General features: G+C 47.6%; 1 protein-coding gene across 3 annotated transcripts in view; it reads left to right on the top strand.

The window, feature by feature from the left end:
* Positions 1-24,343, top strand: part of DNAH9 (dynein axonemal heavy chain 9) — a 211,213-nt gene that overhangs the window by 86,642 nt on the left and 100,228 nt on the right. For all 3 annotated transcript variants that reach the window (XM_076353524.1, XM_076353525.1, XM_076353526.1), the window contains 7 exons: positions 126-288; positions 2,477-2,600; positions 4,686-4,828; positions 7,391-7,552; positions 8,522-8,755; positions 16,703-16,963; positions 23,249-23,674. In XM_076353524.1, the coding sequence (XP_076209639.1) occupies positions 126-288; positions 2,477-2,600; positions 4,686-4,828; positions 7,391-7,552; positions 8,522-8,755; positions 16,703-16,963; positions 23,249-23,674 (1,513 nt within the window). The remainder of the gene's footprint in view (positions 1-125; positions 289-2,476; positions 2,601-4,685; positions 4,829-7,390; positions 7,553-8,521; positions 8,756-16,702; positions 16,964-23,248; positions 23,675-24,343) is intronic.

Raw genomic sequence — 24,343 nt, 5'->3', positions numbered from 1 at the left:
GATTGACATTTTTCATTCCATTCAGAATACAATTTCTTAGTGAATAAAATATGTATTGAAAAGCACTGGGCAGAGAAATAGAAAAATACTCTTATTAATGAGAGATTTCGTATGCTTCGATTTAGTTGCCGCATCAACCGTATCCTGGAGTCCCCCAGAGGAAACGCTCTCCTGGTTGGCGTGGGTGGAAGCGGCAAGCAGAGCCTGACCAGGCTGGCAGCCTTCATTAGCAATCTGGAGGTTTTCCAGATCACTTTGAGGAAAGGGTATGGGATCCCTGACCTGAAGGTAGGTGATTTTTAAGGCTGAGGTCAGGGGGAAGGAGATAAAAAGCAGAACTTGCCCTGAAAACTTTGTTTTGTTGCATATTGAGCGACACCATTGTGAAGATACTAAAAAGCCTCAGATATGGTATTGGACTGCGGAGATGAGCAATGCTTCTTGAAATACCTTGCTGAAGCGTGTCTGCACAGGGGTGCAGACAGACCTGATGTCCTCTGCCAATCCTCTGAGCTGGCCAGGCCTGAGAGCACTCCAGCCCAAGGCTAAGTGTCAACGCTGGGCTGTGCTAATAAACCCAGCAGTGTGGACATCCACTTCATGCTTGTTCAAGAAACCGTGAAGGACCAGAAAAGTTCTATTTGATTATTATTTCTCATTAAACCAAGATGTGGTAATTAGCTCGTCTATGAGGTGTCTGTTGTGGAGTGATTTAGAGGTGGAAAAGGAGCAGGAGAGAGTAGGAGGAGAGTTCCCGAATCATATCCAGTTCTTCCTCTGGTATTTGGTATTAGGGAGGGACTGAGTGGATGGTGGATGGCTCACTATAGACAATATGTGCCTGTGCTTATATTTATGCACAGGCCAGTGAGCTTAGGAGTTGTAAATCAACATTTTAAAATACCACTGAAATGTTTTAAACATATTTTAGCTGCTGGCTAAGACGATTCTCATTAGAAATGTTGTAAAAAACATAATCACAGTAACTTCACTCCGTTCTGCCTGGAGACGTGATGGCCGATGAACCCCGGGTTCCTTCCCCATCAGTGGCACGACCTGATGACCTGTGGTTGTGTGCAAGTTGTTTTCATCATGTCGCACAAGCCTGTCCCCACCATCCGTTGGGTATTTTCAGCTCTCCTCTGTGTTTTTCAGCCCAACTCGTGTGATTTTCTAGCTCCTACCTGCCTATTTATTGAGGAAGCCTGCGCTCCCATCTAGGAATATAGCTCGATACCAGCATTAATAAACTTGTTTTCAAAGCATCTCTTTGCTTCTCTGTCTGTGGAGGTGGAAGATAATTTGATGTTCCCTTCACTCTGTATTCATTTTCAAAGAATTTATGAAATATGGAGATGTATTTTTTCTCAGATATGGAAGAGCAAGATGGTGACAGATTACCCTGTCTGCCATTGGCCCCTCCCACTGTTATAATTGATCTAATCCAAATTTCCAGTGATGAAAGTAACAAATTATTCTTTTGGAAGAAGCGTGTGTGTTTGCTGAATTTCTAAGAGAGTTTCTGAAACGTTGGCCAGTGCGTTCCTTCAGGGTCCCCTGCATGTCTTGTATCCTGCTTGGAGGGGCAGGAAGGAAAAGATGGAGTTTGAGCTGGATGATGGTGTTTTTCCCATCTATGAATGACTTGGATTTCAAAAAGATGGTGTCCCTCATTAGGAGGACACTGTCCCCTTTGATATGAAACAGTTTTTCCATGCAAGCAGGCTGTCTGTCAGCATCACTGCACCGAGTGGGAGACTGAAGGGTGAGTCCCTGCTTGGACTCTGGAAGAGATGAAAGAAATACACAAGTAAAAAAATCCATGTTTGTACAAGGCGTCCTCCTCCCTTCCTCACAAACAAAAAAAATGTGTTGCAGCACCTCAGCAGAATAAAAAAATAAATATTCATGTATACTTGTGAAACCAGAGAAATCTACAGCAGGGGGATACCAAGGACCAACATTTCCAGTCATTGCTGTCTCTCGCAGTCCCTGTGGTGCTTTAGCCTCTCTGTGTACGACTTACTGTACCCACAGCCCGGGGCAGAGTGAGCCTTTACGAACTCCCCCTGCAGCCTCCACAACCAGGGGTTACCTTGATGTCTTCAGCCACATCCATTGACCTCTAAGCGTTTCAGCCACAAATGCCTTTAGACAAAGGCATTTCCCTTTGTCTAACGGTGCTGGGCAGGTCTATCTTCTCATTTTTGTGTTATACAGACCTGGGCATAATGTCAAGTCTTACTTGGTAATTTCTTACAATGATGGTAACAATAGACTCCCCCATATAACCTGGAAGGCTCAGCCGTGAAGATGGAGAGTGGCCAAAGTGCGGTTACATGCTAATTAATTGCAATTGCTTTGTTCTCGGTTAATGGAAAGATTCTGAAATATCCCGCTCGTAGGTGTGGTTCCTAGCCTGTGCTTTGCAGAATGTAGGTGCAACCGCTAAGTCCACTTGCTTTTCAACCTCTAGGCGGACCTGGCAAACCAGTACCTGAAAGCCGGTGTGAAGAACATAGGCACCGTGTTCCTGATGACCGATGCACAAGTGGCAGACGAGCAGTTCTTGGTGCTGGTGAATGACTTCTTAGCATCAGGTACGTCTCTCATTGCTTTGATTTCTCCTCTCCTCCTCTTCAAAGTAGGTTTGCTCATGGTAGCATCTGTAGTTCTGGAATATACAGAAGGGCAATATATGAAGTAAGCTAGAAGACACATGGGTTAAGCTCAAGAGCAAAAGTAGTGTTAAGGTCTCCCTGGTGAGGAAGCACTCCGTCATCTGGTGGATTTTTTTTCTTTCTCTGATGTCATACCCAATTTTTCCATACTTCATGGTATACTGCATGTGATTGTTAAGTGACATGTCTCTTGTGGTATTGCAGCTGACGACAGAGCCAAAAGAATGTATCGACAGATGAGGAGTTTGACCTAAGGATCCCATGCATCCACTGTTTATTAGTGTTTATTAGGCAACACTCCAGTTGCCTAATAAAATAAGGTTGTTCCTGGCTAGAATATTTGACTGGAGTCAAATCTGCGAGTTGGTGGATGATGCAAAGCCACCAGATGACCATGTCTGTGTGTGTCAACTAGTTGCTTTTTGTCATTGTTTTTCCAGATGCATTTAAGTTTTTGAGTTGTTGCTTGCCGAAACAATTGAAGACTAGTCAGTCTACATGCCAATGCTCTGTTTCCCTACAGAACACAGCACAAGTATGTGTGGACGAGCACTCCCTGTGCCTGGTGCACTGCAGCTACAGTGCACATGGGAGTGTGCAGCTGCGTCACCGTGACTGCACTAGGTAACCCAGAGTGGGCGTATTCCCCAGACTCCCTGGTAAATCACTGCTACTAACTGCGTGCCACTTGTTGCCTTATTTATGAGTCGGGAGTGGGAAGATAACAACTGGTTCAGGTGACCTCCATGGACGGTGAGGGGTGAAGAGTTGACAGCACAGTGGAGCGATAGTTTGTGGGTAACTCCAGAGCTGACATATATAGCTATAAATTGGCCAGATGGTTTCAGCAGCAAACAAGCCCTGCCTGTGATGAATTTGTAACCAGGAGTTACAAACAAGGACAGAGGTTGTTGTGGAGGGTAGTGAGTAGCTCCCACCACATCTTATGTGTGGTGTAGGCGACACAAACGTCTCATGACTCAAGGTGAAGCTCTGCAGCGTCCTGCAGCAAGGGGCAGGCCGAGCAGCCTGCCTTTGGGATGTCCAGGTCATCTTAAGGTGGTTTGGAAAGGCGTTATGTTTTCCTGTGGTTGCTATGCAGGGAAGTGGGGACGGATCAGAAGTCTTCACTCAGGGTCCAGGAGGCAGCGTAGAATTGCAGCCAGACTGAGGAAGGGACCGTGCAGGGACTGTGACTTCCCATGACATGAGCTAGTGCTGCCCAAGGGGTGCTGCCTGATGGGTCTGGCTGCTCTCTGCTATCTGCATGCTTGTTTTTCTTACTTGTTTCACTTCTTATCATCACCTAAGAAGCTAGAACAAAATACATATTTTAGTCTTTCTTATAAATGAGCAGATTTCTGATTAGTGTATTTTCCTAAGTGATTAGTGCTCATATTGACAGTATCTCACTGAATAATGATGATTTCAATCAAATCAGAAGTCAGAAAGGAAGTGAATAGGTGATAAATTAAGGAACCACTAAAAAAATATTTGGTTGGGTACATTTTTGGCTATCAATCAGTTGCATAACTATTACCTTTAAAAAGTTTTTAAAGATTTCTAACTTTTAAAACATTTTGGTAATCTGGAAGTTATTTGACCACTGCTGGGAATGGCATTGAACAGCTGCAGAAATTGTGCATGTAACTAATTCATTGCAAAACTAAAATTATTTCCTTATCGTGTATAGCATATTTGGTTGGGGTTTTTTTGTAATCTAATTAGCACTGTAGATCTGAAAAAAATAGACTTTCTGTACTTTGACTCTATGTTTGTTTACCTTGTGCTTTTATAAGGAAGTTTGCTCTCACAAGCGTTTATTTTTTAGCAGAAAGACCTTCTGGGCCACTTTGCTGCTGGGGCCCGTGGGCACCTGGCGCAACAATTTTTCTCGAGGAAGGGGCTTCCCTGAGCCCCTGAAGAAGGAGGCCACCGCTTCACTTTGCTCTAAGACTGCAACAAAGCCCAGACCAGTAAAACAAAACGTGCTCTCTTCTTTAGGTGAAATCCCTGATCTCTTCCCTGACGATGAAGTTGAAAACATCATCAACAGTGTGAGGAATGAAGTCAAAGGCCGGGGGCTGGTGGACTCCAGGGAGACTTGCTGGAAGTTTTTTATAGACCGTGTTCGACGACAGCTGAAGGTGAGACAGAGGCTGGGGGAGTTTGGGTCCTCACCATTGACCTTGGTGCAGGGGCATGGGGTAGAGATGCTTTGGGCTACCTCGTGGGGAGGTCAGACTGCAGCCCGAAAGGCTTTTCTGCCTGTTCGTGATATGAACTGTGATTCTTTCAGCAAGTAGTACTAAAGCATAGGAAATACTGTCTGTTGTCATCACTTCTTGGGCTTTAGAAAGCACTGTGGGAGTTGGAAATTTTCTCTTTCAAGAACCGAGTGGGACCAGCCTTTCCATTTTCAAAGCCATGCACAGGGGTTTAAGTGGGGTGCATCAGGACTAGGTCATGCTGCTTGGAAAAGTTGCACAGGGGATCAGTCTTCATGTTGTTGATAATCCATAACCAGAAGAATTAAAAAAACATTATCTTAAGAGCAGAGTGCTGGGAACTGAATGTTTACAGGTTTTCTTCCACTGCAGCCCATATTCCAGCATAGAAAGGACTTATAAATATGTCCTAAGATCCCAAAACAGTTTCCAGACTTCCCAGGTATGCCCAGCACATGGAGAAAGTACACTGCAAGGAGTTAAACTCTTCCAGACGGTATTTACCCATCTGCAAGACTGCACAGTGCTGCGGTCCCAGAGCAGGGTGGTAGGGTGGGCAATGAGTGAAGACTTGATCTTTGCTTAATGAAAGCATATCCTTCTTCTTACTCACTGCTTGGTTTGTGTTGATGGGACATGTTCACTGAGGTAGGGTGGCCTGTTCCCTTTTTGATGTAGGTAGGTACATGTTTAGGATGGGGAAGAGCTGGAGAGTTGATTTTTGAGGGAAAATTTGGGGACCGTGCCACAGTACAGACATCCAAGGAGAGGGGATCCAGTCCTCCTCTCTCTTCCTCTCCCAGTGTAGAGGGGAATTTCTGATGAGCACTGATGCTGTTTTGTAGCTCTTCTAGCACGTTGGTTGTTTTCTGCCTGGTGTCCCTCCCTAGACATATTCCTGTTAGCTATTGAGGTACACTGGAAGGGCAGCGTGAATGTGATTTACCTGAGGCTGATCCCTTTTCCTTGTCTGCCCTTCTCCTTAATGGTGTGTTAGAGCAGATGGATGGGGTCAGCCAGGAAGTGCTTTTTATTCTCCCCAGCATTTTGTGACAGCATTGTGCGCTGTGCAGAAAGCTGATCAATCCATTCCTGGTCCAGGGCATGCTGGACCTCTGAGAGCAGCACAGGAGTGGGGCTTGGCCCAACAGAGCATGAGCACCAATACACCTTCTGCCTCAGGGTCTTGAGAGAGAGTAGTGTAGGTGCAGAAGAAGGCTTTTGCACATGAATAGCTTCCTGAAGCTTGCCTAGCCCTGAGAGAGCAACATAGAGGTGCCCGAGGATTATGCTTGAAGGATTTCTACGTGTCTATCCCCTGCGTGTGAGCATGCAGTGGCCATGTCAGAAGAGCAGAAGCTCTGAGTTCATCTGCCTCTTCTGAAATGGAAACAAAAGTTTTGTTACAGGCTGGCTTTTGCAGCTTCTAAAAACCAGATCTTAGCTCATAGTGGAGGTGGTGACACCTTACAGAGACATCTGAGCCGACAGCAGCCTGCCCCTCAGCGAAGAGGAAAGGTACTTTGCCTTGTCCTGGCTTCACACCCTGGGCGAGGAGTTTCCTTCTGGAAAAGGGAGAGCTTGTGCCTTCCTGAGAGGAGCTGAGCAGGCTGGCTGTGGGGGGAAGGAGGCTCCCAGCCTGCAGGGGAAGGCAGGTGGATGAGGGAAGGGTGCTGAAGACTGGAGGAAGGAAAAATGGTGCAGGGCTGGGAGGATGCTGAGCAGGGGAGTAACAGCCCCTTGACCAGGCCCCAGGGTAATGTGAAGGGAGATTTCCCAGAGAGCCATGAACACTGCACGATTTGCTGCAACTCAGAAACTTTTAGCAGCTGTTGGACTGAAATAAAAGCCTGAAAAGCAAAGGACCTGCTGCATAAAAATGCAATGAGCAGCGAAAATGCATTCCCAAATGCTTTTATTTCCATTCTGCTTTGTTTTGAGATTTCTCTATTTTAAAAAAAATTCTTATTCTGATAAAAGCAGATTTTGAGTTTGAGCCACCTCAACCCTTTTCAATGCTGGCTTTTGGGGAAACAGTCCAGGCAGGCCTGTGGTCCTGCCAGGAGAATTTAGATCCATTCACTTTAATTCCTGGTTGCACCACTTGAATCTGGATGCCAGTTCCCTGCCAGGTGAACCTTTGTGTCACTGCTAAAGCAGGGAAGAGTGGTTATATTAAACCCCGGCTGCAGCCTTGAAAGTGTGCCAGGCTTCTGCTTTTGACCATTGCAATGCTTAACACCACTGCTTGTCTTTATTGCAGAGAAAAAATATGTTTACTGCTAGATTATGCCTTTTCCAGGCCAGGCTTGCTGGCCTGAAGTGCAAAGGCTCAAGGATTGAGGTGGCTGTACTCTTCGCTGGTGGCACGAGATCTTCCTTTGGAAGTGGCTGGAAGAGCCCAGGCCGGGCTGTGTGGCTGGAGCCCGTCGCCTGCTCCCAGCCGCGTCTTCTCACTTTCTTCTTCCTTGGGCTCTGCAGGTTGTGCTGTGTTTTTCTCCCGTTGGTAGCAAGCTGCGTGTCTGCAGCAGGAGGTTCCCCGCCATCATCAGCTGTGCGGCCATAGACTGGTTCCAGGAGTGGCCGCGGGAGGCTCTCGAGTCTGTCAGCCTTCGCTTTCTGCAAGAAACAGAGACTGTGGAGGTGAGCATCTCACCCACCGGCATCTGGGGGTGCCCGAGCCGTGCCTGGGTTTGAGTTCGTCTGCCGGGTGCAGGCGCTGGCCACCCCTGGCTGCATGGTGCTGGTGGCAGCCAGGTGTGACCTCGTCCCTCCGTTCAGTGCAAGCAATGCGTCACTCAATGAGGACAGTATTGCAGAGAGGGTTTGCTCGTCTTTATTGCCCTCCAACACTTATCCAGGACATCTGGGTGACTGTTCGGAGAGGAATTGCTGATAGCTCTGTAGTGCATTAAAGTTAATCAAACCATGCTTGAAATACGGTCCAGGTTTTTCAGAGGGGGACATGGACCTTAGCAGAAGTATGGCCATGGGCACCACGCTCGTGTTTGTACACCGATAGTATTGCCAGTGAAATGACGGCTTTGCTAGCAAGAAGGGCAGCTTACAAATCAGTGCAGAAAATAACCTACTGCTTATGATTATTGCAGGGAACATACGCTTTTCTCTCCATATGCGTGTCTGAGCGTCTGTAATTCTCAAGGGCAAAAATATGTCAAGTTCTCATTGATAACAACCTGCTACTAGACTAAAAGAGATTCAGTTCTGTTTATTTAGTTTTTCTGGGCAGGATTTTGGAAGAATAAAGTCTACAATGTTTCTTTTTATGAGTGTGCACTTTCCCCATTTGTACAGAAGAAAAGCCCAAATTTATACTTAAAAGGTTGTTATTTTATAGAGCTGAATGCTAGAAAAATTGCTTGGAATAAGATAAAGTATGAGATAAAAAGATGTAAAAAGACGTATAAAGTGCATGAACAAAGTTATTTTAGAGATAGCAAATGAAAAGGGATCAACTTAGATGTTACATCCTGGATTTTGCTGCAACAGAATAAAAAGTTAATAAATTCCTTTATATACAGCACAGGTCTGTGCTATATATAGTTGTTCTGTTTAAAATATTTTCTCCTTGTCTTCTCATCTTACTTTTAGGATTCAGTGAAAGATTCAATAAGCAAATTCATGGCCTACGTCCACACAAGTGTCAACGAGATATCCCGATTGTATCTGAGCAATGAGCGACGATATAACTACACCACTCCAAAATCATTCCTTGAGCAAATCAAACTCTATCAGAATTTGCTATTGAAAAAGGGCAAGGATTTAAAAGCAAAAATGGAGCGACTGGAAAATGGCCTGGAGAAGCTCAACAGCACATCTGCACAGGTAAGCAAACGCTTTGGGGTTAAAAGCTGATGTTTTCCTTGTTTCTCTGTTAAGAGACATCTCTGCATCCTGGTTCAAAGGAGAACTTCACAGACTGAAACTGTGCAGGGTGTAAAATTTGTGCTAGATCCTGACTCTAGTCTGGCTTGGACTGGGTTCCTGGAGGAGCAGAAGTTATGTTCTGTACTGGAAAGGAGAAAGGAAGAGATGCGTGTCCAGTCTCTGCTGTTTAGGTGGTGCTAATCCCAAATGAAAGATCACAGTAGGTAAAATGAGACAGGGAGACAGTTGGCTGTGTACATCTTCTTTTAATGGTTATATTTCAGCTGTAGTGACAAAATAGCTTATAAAATACAGGAAGATCAGTGATTTTTGGAGTTGCATCCAGGAAATCTACAATAACTTCAACAAGAATCCCATCTTTCAAACTAAATAGAGCATACTTGTAAAATAAGGCTGATGTTCATTTTCCTTGCATTATGCTATCCATCTTTAAGGAAAACTAATGCATGTCTGAAATGTAGATCAGCTGTCCCAAAATCACCCTGCTAAAAAGCGGCACTGGCACTCTTCTGTGGTAATGACTAGATGTCGTTCCGAGTATTTCACAAACCTCTCTGTAGTGACTCAAACTGCCTTTCAGAGCTTTGCTGTCTACATCTGTTGCTAAACTCACATTTTTCTCTCCATTTCATATTCTGTTAACTCTTACAAATGTTCACTTACAAGCTTCTACTGTGGCAAATGGGCCTCTCCTGAAGCTGCTCCAAAGAAATGCAGGGGGTTGATGTGAATGAAGCAGGTTCAACCCCGTCCATATATATGCTCTGGATAACGCTGGTGGCATAAATCATGTCTGTCACACTCAACAGGATACACGTCTTACTGGAGGGTGATGTATGGGTTTTATTAGTGCCTCTCAACTCTTATAGACTACATCTCACTTCAAACAGTCGCTTTCTTCGTGGTGCAGGACAGGTCTTTGAGGACACAGGAGGGGAGTGTGCATGTTTCATGTCCCCTTTGCAGGTTTTAGCATCTCCTTTGTAAGGATGCAGCTGAGGTTGAACAGCCAGTAGCAGAGAGCACCCATCAGAACCAGTAACGCCAACCAGAGCAATAAACACATGCCCTCACTGCAAAGCAGACCTTGCATTTACCTTACCTATGGGGGCAAATAGTTTTGCTGACCTGTGGGGTGCTGCTGTTTTTGATGATGCCCCAGTGGTGGACAACATGGGTTAGGTCTGTTTTTTATTGGGAGCAACTAATATGAAACTAACCTTTTGAGAGGAAACAAGTCCCTGTTGTGTTGGTCAAACGTGGGGACCCTTCTGTATTCTTCAGACATATATTCATATGGGTGTTATGTTGGCGAGAATTCTCTGACCAGCTACAAAACAGGTGCTGAGCAGTGGTGGAGGACTGGGGAGGACATGGGAAGCCACAGCACCTGTGGGTCTTGTAGGTTTTGCTATTGCAAGAAGGGTAAAGGAAAGCAAAGTTCATATCTGGTTGGAGTAAGGCTGGGGCGAGAAGTTCCTGTTTGTGAAGCTGATTAAGATGCAAAGAAGTGAGGACAAATATGTCAAATTTTAATCTAAAATTAGCACTGGGGGCCTAAAATTAAACACCTAAATTATCAGATGTGCGCAATAGTCAAAACTGCTGTTGATTTGAAACTGGAGTGTGGATATTTAGCAGTATTGGAAATCATACCAGAACGTTCAGTCTTGAATATGGATTTGAAATTCTGAACTTTACATTCACCCATGGAAATGGTTCGTCTTGGTGCTGAGGAAGTGACAAGTCTTCTGTCTCCCTCAGGTGTTTCATCTCCAGGTTGCGTTCATGCGGTTCATTTTGTGTTCATTGCTTGGAAGCAATACGCTGTGTTTTTTTTATTTTCAAAGCAAAGGAGGAAGATTTTGATACCTGGGTATGACCTGGTTGTTCCTTAGGTCTGAGGACTAGTGCTCCCATCATCAGCATTCTCCAGATTCCTGCTGCTGGGATGATGTGACAAGTTAATTATGAGTTTTACGTATTTCTATAGACTGTTCATTGTGGCCTCAGCATGAGGGGGCTGTTGTGCAAGTAGTTGCAGGGTACTTTTTGACCTAGCCGTTCCAGTTTCAAAATAACCTCTCCTCCTCCTATTACTCTTCTCCTCCTCCACCTGCTCTTTTTTTGTCTTTTGAGATTTGGACATCTTGATACCACTGATGAACTTTTCTTCTAAAGAAATGTTTTCCATTAGCTTACATGCCTAACCGTCTTTCCCTGAAGACAGTGGCTGTCCTCAGTACTCAGAAAAGCAGAAGCCGGCTTCCAGTTATTAGGACATAATAGACTTGGGAAGATGTGTGGGATGAGTCATTTGTTTTTCAGAGTGATGCTCGCTATGAAGAGGTCAGCGCTCTGTTCAGAGCCCATTACTGAGTAATTTTTAGGATGACTTTGGTTAATATTGCATCACTGGATTCCAGATTCAAGTCTTGCTTGCTCTATCAATTAATCGCTGACTGTTGTGATGTATTTTGTGTTCTTGAAACAAGGCAGGGACAATCAGATAAAATGAGTCTTCTGGGAGCCTGCCCTCTGGGTTTTCTATTTTTTAATAATTCTTCTTATTCTGTCCTGGTGGTAAGCAAGAACTTCTTCCTTCCCTGTTGGAGTCACAGTACGTTACCCTTGAATCTCTCGTTTGCTTTGCTCTTTCCCTTTCTACCTCACATTACTAATTGCTTATCAGATTGTCCTGGACTCAGGAAGCTGCTCACAGGTTTTTCACATTTCTTAGCACTGTTTGGGACCAAGCACTGATCCTTTTGTGGCCAGTAATGATATTCCATGTGCTAAGGCATGTGCTGGATCTGTCTGCTCACACCTTGGTCTGGTTATTATCCTGGTGTTGCCTATGGGAAGGAGGTTAGTAGCGTTCTCTCTTCTCTTTGGGATGGCAGTCTACTGTGATTTCTCTATGCCGCCTCAGTCTCTCTTTGTACTGTTATTCTTTTGTAGTTGTTGCTTTCTCTGCTTACCAGCTACCCAAAAGGCATCTTCTGCTTTCACCAGTGTTGGCAGACACTGGAAAAGTCAGTGGTATTTTTCTCACCTCCCCTGGATGTGGTAATGACTCTTCTGTGGTGTGTCTGGATGGTAATTTATAAAGCACGTGTCTGTGGCTGCTCCACAGCACAGCAGGGTCCAACGTGCTGGCAAGAACCGAGCAGGACAGGTCACTGGAGCACCCTGAACTCTCACTGTTAGCTGTGAGAGCTCGTGTCTTTGAAGAGGTGTGAATCCCCAATCCCATGCTCTTGTTTTGGACATAGAACAGCCTCTTCCTGCCCCTCCACGTGGACCTGTTTATCTTTTTTAGCAACTCCCTGTGGCCCTGGTGGCCCTGTTCTCCATGCCTGTGTCCACATGTCAGGTGCCCCTGCTGCACACACGCGTGCCCTGTGCCTTTTAGTGCCTTCCTGAGCTCTGTCTTGCAGACTGATGAGTTTCTGGTATTCAACCTTCCCCTCACATTGAGTGTTCCTGGTTTCCTTTACACTGAGGTGTAGTGGGTTGACTTTGGCTGGATGCCAGGTGCCCACCAAGCCATTCTATCACTCCCCCTCCTCAGCAGGACAGGGCAGGGAGAAAATAAGATGGAAAAGAACTCATGGGTCAAGATAAGGACAGGGAGAACACTCGCCAATTACCATCACAGGCAAAACAGACTTGACTTGGGGAAATTAACTTAACTTCATGCCAATCAAATCAGAGTAGGATAATGAGAAATAAAACCAAATCTTAAAACACCTTCCCCTCACCCTTCCCTTCTTCCTGGGCTGAACTTCACTCCCGATTTCTCTACCTCCTCCCCCCCAAGCAGCGCAGGGGGACGGGGAATAGGGATTGCAGTCAGTTCATCACATGTTGTCTCTGCCACTCCTTCCTCTTCACACTTCCCCTGCTTCAGTGTGGGGTCTCTCCCACAGGGGACAGTCCTCCATGAACTTCTCCAAGGTGAGTCCTTCCCATGGGCTGCAGTTCTTCATGAACTGCTCCAGCATGGGTCCTTTCCACGTGTCCTTTCCACGGGGCGCAGTCCTTCAGGAATGGAGTGCTCCAGCGTGGGTCCCCCCCAGGGTCACAAGTCCTGCCAGCAAACCTGCTCCAGTGTGGGCTCCTCTGCATAGGGTCACAGGTCCTGCCAGGAGCCTGCTCCAGTGCGAGCTGTCCACGGAGTCACAGCCTCCTTCGGGCATCCACCTGCTCCAGCGTGGGGTCCTCCACAGGCTGCAGGTGGATACCTACTCCACTGTTAACCTCCATGGGCTGCAGGGGAATCTCTGCTCTGGTGCCTGGAGTACCTCCTCCCCCTCCTTCTTCACTGACCTTGGTGTCTGCAGAGCTGTTTCTCTCACATATTCTTATTCCTCTTTTCTGGCTGCTGTTGTGCAGCAGTTTTTTCCCCTTCTTAAATACATTATTCCAGAGGTGCTACCACCATCATCGATTGGCTCAGCCTTGGCCAGCAGCGGGTCTGTCTTAGAGCCAGCTGGCATTGGCTTAATTGGACACAGGGGAAGCTTCTAACAGCTTCTCACAGAAGCCACCCCTGCAGCCCCACCGCTACCAAAACCTTGCCACACAAACCCAATACATGAGGCCAGATCAGTAGGCCTTCCCAGCTTCAGTCTCTAAAATGTCGTCACCTCTTATTTGTCTCCATCAGTCTTCATCCTCTCCATGTGAGCACCAGCTCCAAGGAACAGGCATTGCATGGCATGATAATATTTCCACGCTGTTCTCCTTTTGCATCATGGTGTTTTGCATGTGATGTTGTTGCATCATGGTGTTACCTGGGATATTGTTGGTAACCCCAACCAGGAGTGCCGTGGAGCTGACCCAAGAATGACCAGGGAAGAGCAACCTAGAAATGTGCTCAAAGGATGATGGATGGCCCTGCTCCTGATCTGAATGGTTTATAACACTGCTGGTTTTCACAGGGTGGACTAGGAGTATGGGGGGTGCCAGTGCAAGGAGGGAGACTGTGTGTGACTGTTGGAGAAGTTCTGGGCTGTGAGAAGAGAGAAGATGGGAGCTGTGCTGGGAAGGTTTTCTGCACACCCTGAGATAATACATGTTAGTGATGGTCAACCTTGGCCACCTCTGAGTTTTGGAAGTGTAGTTTAATGGCAAGCGTCTGGGTTTTCCAAAGAAACAGAAAGTAGCTCTGTGTACAAGCTGCCATCCTTTTTGGGTGGAAGGTCCTTTTTGGTGTGAGAGGGGAAGTTTGAGTACCTTCTGTTACTGTGACGTTTGTAGAAAGAGGAGAACTTTTCCTGCCTTTATTCCTAATGTTGCTCTGCCAGGGACGGCTCCACAGGCCGTTGATGGGAGCACATTTAAGGTTTCTGCTGTGCCTGTGCCTTCCCAAAGGCGGTGGTGTGAGGTCTTCCTGCTCACTGGTGTCTCATCAGGCATTTTTATGTCTGGGCCTTAGGATGTGTGAGAAGGGAGGAGAAATGGATGTGACAGACTGTTTTTGCTGTGGATGCGAGTATGGCATTAAAGGAAATTTGTTTGCTGTGCTGAGAGGGTGAAACTGGAGGAGTAAAGTTCATAAATGTACATTCCCTGTGCCAGCCCCAGGACATCACTAAAGACAGTGAGTTTGGTTATTTAGGTGTAGCTCCTGTTTCTCTCTTTCCACTGCACAAACACTATTAAATTGACCCTGCTCAACTGTGTTTGAGCTTTAACCTCACTGGGAAAACACGGTCGTTTCCTTTCATGTTCCAAAATCCTGCTGTAGGTAAGGGAGGCTGGAGGTGATGTCCTCTAGATGTGGTGTGGTCTGTTGGCAGAGGGTCCAGCAGAGTCTCAGGACACACATCGCAGCTCCAACTTGCATCACTTCCACTGGGAATTTAACATGTAACCCAAGCCCAGCTGGGCAGGGGCCTTCACAGTAATATACACTTATGGGCTTCCAAATGCTTCTTTCAGGCATAGCCCTAACTGAATTTCTTGCTTTTTTAAAATCCTGACAATGTTTTAGCAAGTCATTTACCCTTCCATTATTGCATATGCTTGGCTGAAAGCGGGTTTTGTCAGGGCATTTTCTGTTCTGACAGGCTGTGCTGGGGGCTGAGTTTACGTCTGTTCATTTTGTAGCACTGTTGAGTGCTAGTGGGTTTTAATCCCTTGCTTGTTTTGTCGTGGTCATGTAAACCCCCAAAAGCTCCCATTCGTATATGTATTTAGCACATAATTACTGATTTTTGGGCAGAAGGTCACAAGCCATATCTGCCATCAGCGAAGCCTCCCACTTCAATTTCCTGCAATCCCCGAAGATGTGGAGCTGAACAAAAAGCTGCCGCTGAGTTTGCCGACTGAAGGGATTATGTGCTCCTGCGAGCCCAGAGTTGTTTGGATTTACAGTCATGTCTTTGTCCTGGTGAAAACAGCATTGTAGTGCCAGGCAGCAGGAGATGACAATGGATGAAGTGCACAAAGAGACTCCTAAGAAACCACTCTCCACTTGAAGCTGATGCCGAACGCCAATAGTTTCTAAGATTGCAAATTGTGCTCTCTCTTCTGGTATAAAAATGGAATTCTCAACAAAAGCAAATGTCTGACTTCCCTTCTAGTAAGTATTTTTATATAGGTAAACATGTACCCCAGGACTTCTAAGCAATCCTTTATGAGGCTGATGGCAGGACAGTGAAAAACTCTGTGGTCTGCACAGAGCCTATGTAAATTCATTGAAAGAGGTGCTTTTAGAAGGAGAATTTCTGTCTTCAAGTGAGAGCCGGTGCGAGCTCCCCCACCATGCAAATGCTTCAGCCTGTTGCTGGAGAGGGCTCCTACCTTGCTGGGTGTGAGCAGCTGCTCGGTGGAGCAGTGTGTGAGGAGCTGTCACCACTGCCATGCCTCTTGGCTACTGGCTGAACAGGAGATCCCTTCTCAAGCTCATTTGACATGGAATTTTAAAGCCCCTTGAGCCTTGGAACTCTGACAAGGGCTGTACCTGTCAGCAGATCCCAATCATAATCTTTCTGGTGTGAAAAATGCCCTTCCCGCCACAAGTCTGTAGGACCTGATGGTTTTGAGGGAACTGATGGAGTACTGCCTCTGCTTTGTGTGTGTGGGGCATGGGATGGAGGGGTGGGTGAGTGGCAGGTGGCCCTGGGTGAGCAGGCTGCTCAGGGAGTGCTGGTTCCTGGTGCACAGGTCCTCCTCAAATCCTGCACATGGCAAAATATCACGTGCTCTGTTCTGCTGGTGTCAAGGTTGAGAAGCGAAAGAAAGTGTAGCTGAATTGTAGCACATCATCTCCCCCACAAAACACACGTGCACAGCGCATGCACGCCTCCTTTACCAGGGATGTGATGTAACATCAGATCTCATGTCCAAAGCTAGATGTATTTGGCTTTATAATGAGAGAAGCTTCCTGCAAATTCCTGGTCCATGGTGAGGCTCCTGGGCTGTACAAAAATATTCCCAAGAATACCTGAAATGAAAGCTTCCCATTGGATCCTGCTCAAAGCAACGTTCATGTTGTCCTGGCACCTCTGTCCAGTTTCCAAGCAGTGGCAGTGAGCAAGGGTGGGACAACCTCCTTAGCAGCTCATCCTGCTGGTGCTGGTTTCTCCCCTGCTGGGCTTCTCACCGCTAGCAGGCTGCTCCAGTGTGTCGACCATGCACATGGGCTCTCCAACGGTGACCCAAGCAATCATGAGCAAAGTAGAGCAGCAGTATCCTGCTAACAGCTAGAAATACCGCTTTTCTCTGCTGTCAGGGCATTGCTTGCTTCACAGATAGGCCCTCCATGCTTTTGGGTACTGCTCAACCCCACTCGAGTGTGAGCCCGTGCTGCTGGACAGGGCAGGGAGCAGGTTGGTGAGTGTCTGTGCTCCCACACGTGTTTCTTCCCTCTAGGTGGATGAGCTGAAGGCCAAGCTGGCAGCCCAAGAATTGGAGCTGAAGCAGAAGAATGATGATGCTGACAAGCTGATCCAGGTGGTGGGGGTGGAAACAGAGAAAGTGAGCAGGGAAAAGGCAATCGCCGATGAGGAGGAGCAGAAAGTGGCACTTATCACCCAGGAGGTTGAGCAGAAACAGAAGGACTGCGAGGAGGACCTGGCCAAAGCTGAGCCTGCCCTGGCAGCTGCCCAGGCCGCTCTGAACACCCTCAACAAGGTAGGCTGAAGGTTTCCATGGGAATCCAGTATCTCACCTCTGCACTGTCGGGGGGCAGTGTCATCTGATGGCCCAAGTTTTTGTACATTGTATTGACCCTCCTCCAGCTTCTTCCCAGCTGGTGCATACTTGGTCCCTGGTGTAACCTGGAGCAGCCACGAGGCTGCTCCAAGTTACCCTTTACTCAGGACCATGGAAAGCAGGAGGAACTGGAGGTGGGTGCTTCATTTGCACCTCTTCTCCACTGTTGGCTGGCTCCACTGCTTCTTGTGCTGCCCCACAAGGAAGGGAAGGTCACCTTACTGTCACCCTCCTTCAGGACCCAGGGAAGAGTGTCTCAGAGGGATCACCAGTTCTGTACCTCTGTCTTGCCGTCCCGGCAGTCTCTGGCTCAGACCTGTCTGCTAGCATGGAGGAGGACATGCAGGATAGAGGGCTGGGCTCCAGGGCAGGGGCACAGGCCAGATCTTGCTCCAGACTTTCCTGAGGCTGTTATCCCTGAGCTGTGGGGAATGAAGCTGTAGGAGGGGAGACAGGAGAGGCTGCTGGTGCTCTCAGGATGACTGGCTGTCAGCTGTCCTGAGGGTCCTGTGGCAAGGAGCGCTGTGCCCTTAGCTGGTCACAGCAAAGGTGCAGGAGGTGTTGCAGGACAGGCAGGGTTAAGCCCGAGCACCCCTTTGTTTCAGTAAGAGACAGTATAAATGCTGTTTGCTTGGGGTATTTCTGTGCAAGCGCACAATCAGCACAGCGGGAGCCCAGAACACTCCAAAATACCAACAAGGCAGATTTTACACCCAGCTACCCTGTGAGCCTTTCTCCCCAGCAGTATAGCTGGTGCTGAGAACGTTGCACAGACAGATCTCATGTGAGCCCCGCAGACCGGTGTTGGTGGGTGTGGGGCTGGCAGTTTGTGGCTGCAGCTGGCAGTGAGCATGGGTGTCCTCCGAGTTCCCGCTTGACCCATCTCCTGCTTTGGAAAGGGATCTGTGATGGGAAGGCTCACGTCCCCCTCCGAGTCTGCAGCACTTTGGGGCAAGTGTCTTCCTGCAGCCCACAGCAGATGTCTTGCTTGGCCAAGGGGAAGACAAGGTGGGGGAAGAAGGATCAGAGATCCAGAGATGCGGTGGGGAGAGTTGGTGACTTCTTGGGCTCCTCTGGGCATCTTTCCCTCATGAGTTCCCTGCTGTTGTAGGGACAAAACATGGCGGCCTGAGGGTTTGGACTGATCTTCTCCAGCTATATTGGGGTGGGATTTCCCTTGTCATCTCTTTGTCCAAGACATTCCTCAGACCTTGTTGAGTGTGATGCTCAATGTCTGATACATACAGCTTGGCTCCACAGGTGCACTCATGGGGTGGCTTTTGGTTTGACACAATAAGAAATGCTGGCACAGAAGTCTCATTCCATGTTTGGGTTTATTCAGTACCAGGGCTTCTCGGGTGGGGAGAGGACCTGTTCTTCAGCAGTGTCTTTGGGCTGGGCAGGACACTGTTGCAGGTGGTGGGTAGTTGGGTACCGAGTGCAGGGTGACCTCTTGGTAGAGCCATACATTGCCGCAGACAAGGTAACTCCAAAGGAAGATACAACTGGGGAAATGTATAACCAGGAGATAAGGACTGCTCTGACTGCAGGAGACTAATTGGTTGGTTTAGGGAAGGTTTTTGGTACCTTGGAAAGTTTTTCCTCCAAGGGCGCTCCAGGAGTTCCCGTTTGGAGCCTGGCACTTTGAGATGTGCCCCAGAGACACGTACCTATCATTTATCTTGGTCTGCAGTTCATGCAACACCCTGGAGCAGCAAATTCCTGCTGCACCCAGGGCAGAGCAGTGGCCACGCACCAGGTGCAGCTAGAAAAATCAGAGTTATTCCCATGGTCACAGCAAGGCATGGCTCAATCATGCCTCAAACCATGGCTCAATCATAGCCCTGTTGGGGGAAAGGAAAGCGACTCCGAGTCATGAGGAACGGGTTTTCTGTTTGATTAGCTTTCAGGAAACATGTGGCTTTGCTTCAGAGATGTGTTGCTTTGTCTCTTGTTCCTGGAAGGGAAAGGACTGTACAAAGGGAAAATATTTGTCTCTTCATTAGTTTTGGTTTCGTGCTGGAGCTGTAGAATATTTCATTAGGCAAAGATTAGGGAGATGCTGGGATTTTCTCCAGGGACCTGTAAAGCAGCAATAGCAGAGCACTGGAAGGCATGGTCTCCCTTACCTTCTGATCAGAGATGCATCAGAGAGCTTGATCTGCTTGCTGACATGAATAATCAGCAATATTTATGTGTGTATATATAGTTTCTCCCCAATTATCTAAGTCGTTTTATTTGGACATCACTGTTATATGCAACATTAATAGGGAAAACAGTGAGAAAAGCTGTCTAGTAGAATGCAGTAATAAATATATATAGTCAGGTACCAAGGAGCTCAGTAAGTATGTGGATACATGGACATTTCTGTGTCAGTGTCACCTGCTAGTTTGAAAGAAGAGCAGCCGTGTCCATTCGGACTTGTATCCTTTGCAGATAGGCTCTGTAGAGAGGGAAGCAACAGGGGATGCCTTTGCATTAATCTCAGGTGAAAGATGAGTGAGGCTGGTCAGCAGACAGCCGGTTGCCCTTGGTGGGATGAGTTTTGTAAAACACCCGACTCGCCTGGATGGGACAGCTGCTCTAAAGCCATGTGTCTCTGCCATTGCTGTGCGGGAACCGGGCTGGCACCCGGGCTGTCCGTGGCATTATGTGGAGGTGATCCGAGGTCCACACAAGAGAATGGGCCAGGGAGGTGGCCCATTGGCAAATGGCAAATTTTGCCATTTCCAGGATCAACAGGGCACTAACCCAAGGGATCAGCCTTTCCTGGCAGGCCAGAGATCCCGCATGAGATTTGCAGCTGGAGGAGAGGAGGAGAGAGGCACAGAGGAGTGCGAGCGGAGTGGAGGAGCATTAGGCAGCCATGGGTGGACCCGTTGCTCCCAGAGGGATGGAGCCATCAGGGCAAAGCAAGGCAGGGGTGGCAGTTAGCGAGGTGTTAACCTCCGGTGTGGGCATCCGCAGCAGCGGCAGCCCATCTGAATTGCCCAGTGCTTCGTGGCAGGTGACTCGTGCAATGGGGGCACGCTGCTGCCAGAGGCACTGCCGTGCTGCCGTGTGCTCGCACAGCCCCACAAATTTCCAGACGGATGGTTTCCCATCCCCTCCTCCCTTGCCACTGGCTGCAAAGCAGTCTTGTGTTTGGTAAAGAACGCCTTAGCCCCATTAAGCCAAAGTTGCTGTTCATCATTCGTTACTGTAATCAGAGCAGCCACTGTTCACAAGACACTTCCCAAGCAATGGTAGTTATGAGTAACAAGTGCGTGTTATTTATTTTGGTATGCAAATTATTCCAGCAAAACTGAAAATACTTCACCTGATCCGTGTGTGATCAGGTGAAGGGGGCCACGCCGTGTGCATTACCTTCTCATCGGGCACAACTTAAACCCAACTTGATTTCTGTTCCTTTTTTTGTGGTGGGAGGATTATCTTCCTGGTGCTTTAAATAATCCCCTTTGGTGCCTTCAAAACCATCCACAGCCATGCTGCTCTCTGGAGGGGGCGGCCCAGCTCAGCCGGCCTTCAGCAGGATTTAGCTCTCTGTGTGTTCCTCACAATTTAAACTTTCCTTTTCCTTTTTTCCATTTGAGCCAAGAAGTGATCGCAGGCCGGCTCAGCCCAGCTTCGGCTGGGCAGTGGCTGCACTGGGGGAAGATGCTGCAGCCACTTGTGTCCCCTGCTTTAGTGTTAATGCCTTTTGCAGGGTTTGGTGGCAGTGCGAGTGCCCGCGGCAAATTAAGAAGCTATTTAAGGTGTTAAAAAACAATATTTATATACATATATGAGATAATTATAGATATATAATATATATTAAAAATAATTAAGGTAATTCATATATGGACCATGATGAATGACATGTGGGTTATGATAGACCTAGCACAGAATACCTGCAAAATAAAAAATGCAAACCCAGACCTGATAGTGAGTTTGAAAACTCGAGAAATCAGGTTTTAGAGACAAAAACACCATTTTACCTTCTAGAGTACAGTTTGTCTGCCTGCCCTGTGAGTGTGCCTGGGCACTTTCTCAGCACCCTCATCCCCTGGGCCCTACGCACTGCAGGACATGGGGCTCAGTGGATCTGATGTTTCGGCATCCTCATCTTTTTGGGAAGGTGGGAACGGGGAGATCATGGCACACAGACTCTGGGACTGCCTTCCCCTGCCAGTGGGTCTCTGCTTGACACAAAGCACTTGCCAAGAGGAGGCAGCAGCTGTCCTGAGGAGACGTCTGGGAAGTCTGTGCCTCCTTGGAAAGAAGGATGGTGCTTGGCCAGTGCTGCTCAGTCTCTGCACAAGTTACAGTGAGCAGAAGACAGTGACAATATCAAAAGCAACGAATTTCCTGTGCAATTACCTGCAAGGAATATCCCCTGGAGGTGGTCCAGAGGCATTCGAGGATGCTGTAGTGACCAGTGTTCCTGAGGCAGGTGGCACTCGCTGTCAATGTCCTATCCGGTTTCCATCCCGGGGATACTCTCGTGTGTAGAAGAAGAATTCAGAGTGATTTGTTAAAATGCAACCGATTGATGCCATCAGGGAAAAGGGCAGAGCTCCTTTTACCCGGTACCCAAGTTCATCAGTGTGGCACTCACCATGGACCTGGCTTGTCCTGTTCCCATGGTGCCAGAGTCTCTTGCAGTAAGGAAGGAAACCGTTTATCCCATGCTGCCCAGGTCTTCCTCGATCTCCTGGCCGGGACAGCATCATCTTCCCTCCCATTCAGGATAGTAATGTCACCGTTCCTGTCATGTCATGGAAGTGCTCACCTCCTAGGGAAAAAGCAACGGTACCAGCTCAGCATCCCATTTCCACTGAGATACAGGCTGTTAAACACAGGCTGCTTTGCCAGAGCCCTCCCAGCTCCGCCTCAGCACCAGCCCCCAGCACACACGGGGCTGGGGAGAGACCACGTAGTACGTGCTGCTCCCGGCTGAGCTGAGCAGGGCACTCGAGACAGAGGAGAGCATGTCGGGGCGCTCGTCTGTGCTCACGGTTGGCTCCATGTCATTGAGCATGTTAATTAGAGACATTTTACACTGGAAATGCACAGAGCTCCCAAGGGCCTGTCTCCATCATCAGCTTGATTATTAATAAAAGCTAAAAGCAATCAAAGACACATTTAGGAATAGATTCACAGCAGATACCTTTATCCAGAAAATGGATGCTCAAAAGTACCAGACTATCCCACCTTGCTTCCATAGACAGAAAATGATAGAAGCAGAATATCAGAGAATATAGATTAAAAACTATTCAAAACTGATAGAAACAGGAACTGACAGAAGTTCATAGATTTTTCTTAAACTGGTGTTGAAACAGCCCTTATCCTTGTTTTGACAGCAGCATGTCATCTGAGAACAGCTGATTTACCTGCGCTGGATTTTCCTATGCAAAAGCTAACTTGCATGTGCATGGAGAGAAGATTTTAGGTCTCAGCAGATCAAACCCTCAGTATCACATTGTTGTCGCAGTTGCAAGTGTGTTAGGAAACGTGTGCTTTCTCCACAGTTCAGCTTTTTTTGCTTAGGTTAAGATTCATCCCACTTAATATTAGGGACTTGCTAAAACTGCCTGTGTTGGTAGTGGAGGAGGTGGGAACTCCCCCTTGGACAAGGGTGTCCCCAGAGATTAGCTGATTCTTACGGGGGGACTGCCTGTTCACCCTAATGACTGCTCTCCTGCTGAAGGTGCTTGGTTAAAGAGCCTAAATTTGGGCTGGATGGTGGCCCCATGGGAACATTGGTGCACACAAATAATTTTCAACAAGACTTTAACACATGGGTGTCTGGCTCAGGGAGTAGTTGAGCATGAAGGGAAGCTCTGCAAGGCAGTTTTAGAGGGGCTGGGGGCTATTTATAGAGGTGGTTATTTGGAAAGGTTTCCTTTTTCCTTATCCCGATCTTCTGAGAGGGCAAAAAACCTCCTGCTCCCCCAGGCAGCAGGGCTGGCAGCAGGGCAAGGGTGGGAGTCTGGGGAGGAACACTGTGCTGTGCTGGTCCCGGGTGGGTTATAAAGAGGTGGATGCAGGGAACTGAGCACATGTGCTGTAAACATACATAGCGGTGATTTAAAGGCAGCGATGTTCGGGCCCAGAGAAACCCAATTTATCAGGTCGATAGCTTGGGAGTCTGACTCTATTAGTGGCAAAGTAAAAAGCAAACCCATTCATTTTTATCTAACAACCTTGTTTTCCCCTTTTCAGAAAAATCTGACAGAGCTGAGGTCCTTCGGGTCACCGCCTTCAGCCGTCAGCAATGTCACCGCAGCCGTGATGGTGCTGATGGCCCCGGGAGGAAAGATTCCCAAGGACAGGAGCTGGAAAGCAGCGAAAGCCTCCATGGCCAGGGTGGATGGCTTCCTGGACTCCTTGATCAAGTTCGACAAGGAGAACATCCACGAGAACTGCCTCAAAGCCCTCCAGCCCTATTTACAAGATCCCAAGTTTAAACCTGAATTTGTGACCACCAAGTCCTACGCCGCGGCCGGCCTCTGCTCCTGGGTGGTAAACATTGTGCGCTTCCATGAGGTGTACTGCGACGTGGAGCCGAAGCGGCAGGCTCTGAGCAAAGCCAACGCGGAGCTGGCGGCTGCCCAGGACAAGCTGGCTAGCATCAAGGCCAAAATTGCTGTAAGTGCTTGCCCTTTGGTGGGACCCATCACGCTAGTCACTGCCTGGGGAGAAATCTGCCACTTTGGAGAAAGCTGCTGCTCTGCACTCATGTATTTTTAAAATTTGGTAGATTGTAGTCTTTTCTATCCCTTTTATTGCTGTTTTCTATGTTTCATCTGTTCTTCTCCAGCCTTGCTTACACCTTAAGAAGAAGGCTAATTATTAATTCTTATTATTCCTACCTAATTTTTAAAATGTAATTTACCTCTACTCATGGGTCCTCAGAAAACTTGTTATCTCAAACCAGTACGTTACCGGTGTGGTGCACAGGGGCAGGGAAGAGGAACCGGAGGCTGATTCAGAGCACTGGTAGCACAGTGCTGCGCCGGGCTGGCTCCGTGCGCTCAGTCCCTGGCGGTGGGCATGATTTGCAGGATGAAGACGCTCTAGTAGGAGTCTAATAATTTGTCAGGGCACGGCTCCCTGTTGGCATACCTTGTGCGTCATCCCTATTTAGATTTTTGCTACTTAAAAAAAAATTAAAAAAAAAAATCACTGAATAGAAGAAATTACTGTGTGATTAAAAGTGCATTTCTACAGAGAGTAGCTTCTAGCCTTTCTCCTTTTCCTTCGGAAAATTATCTCTATGTTAAAAGACATACTGCTTTTCTCCCCCCTTCCCTCCCT

This window comes from Aptenodytes patagonicus, chromosome 16 (assembly GCF_965638725.1).
Source record: "Aptenodytes patagonicus chromosome 16, bAptPat1.pri.cur, whole genome shotgun sequence".
In the NCBI taxonomy this organism is placed as follows: Eukaryota; Metazoa; Chordata; class Aves; order Sphenisciformes; family Spheniscidae; genus Aptenodytes; species Aptenodytes patagonicus.
The sequence above is the reverse complement of the archived record's forward strand: the minus strand, read 5'-3'. Positions and strand labels throughout refer to the sequence as shown.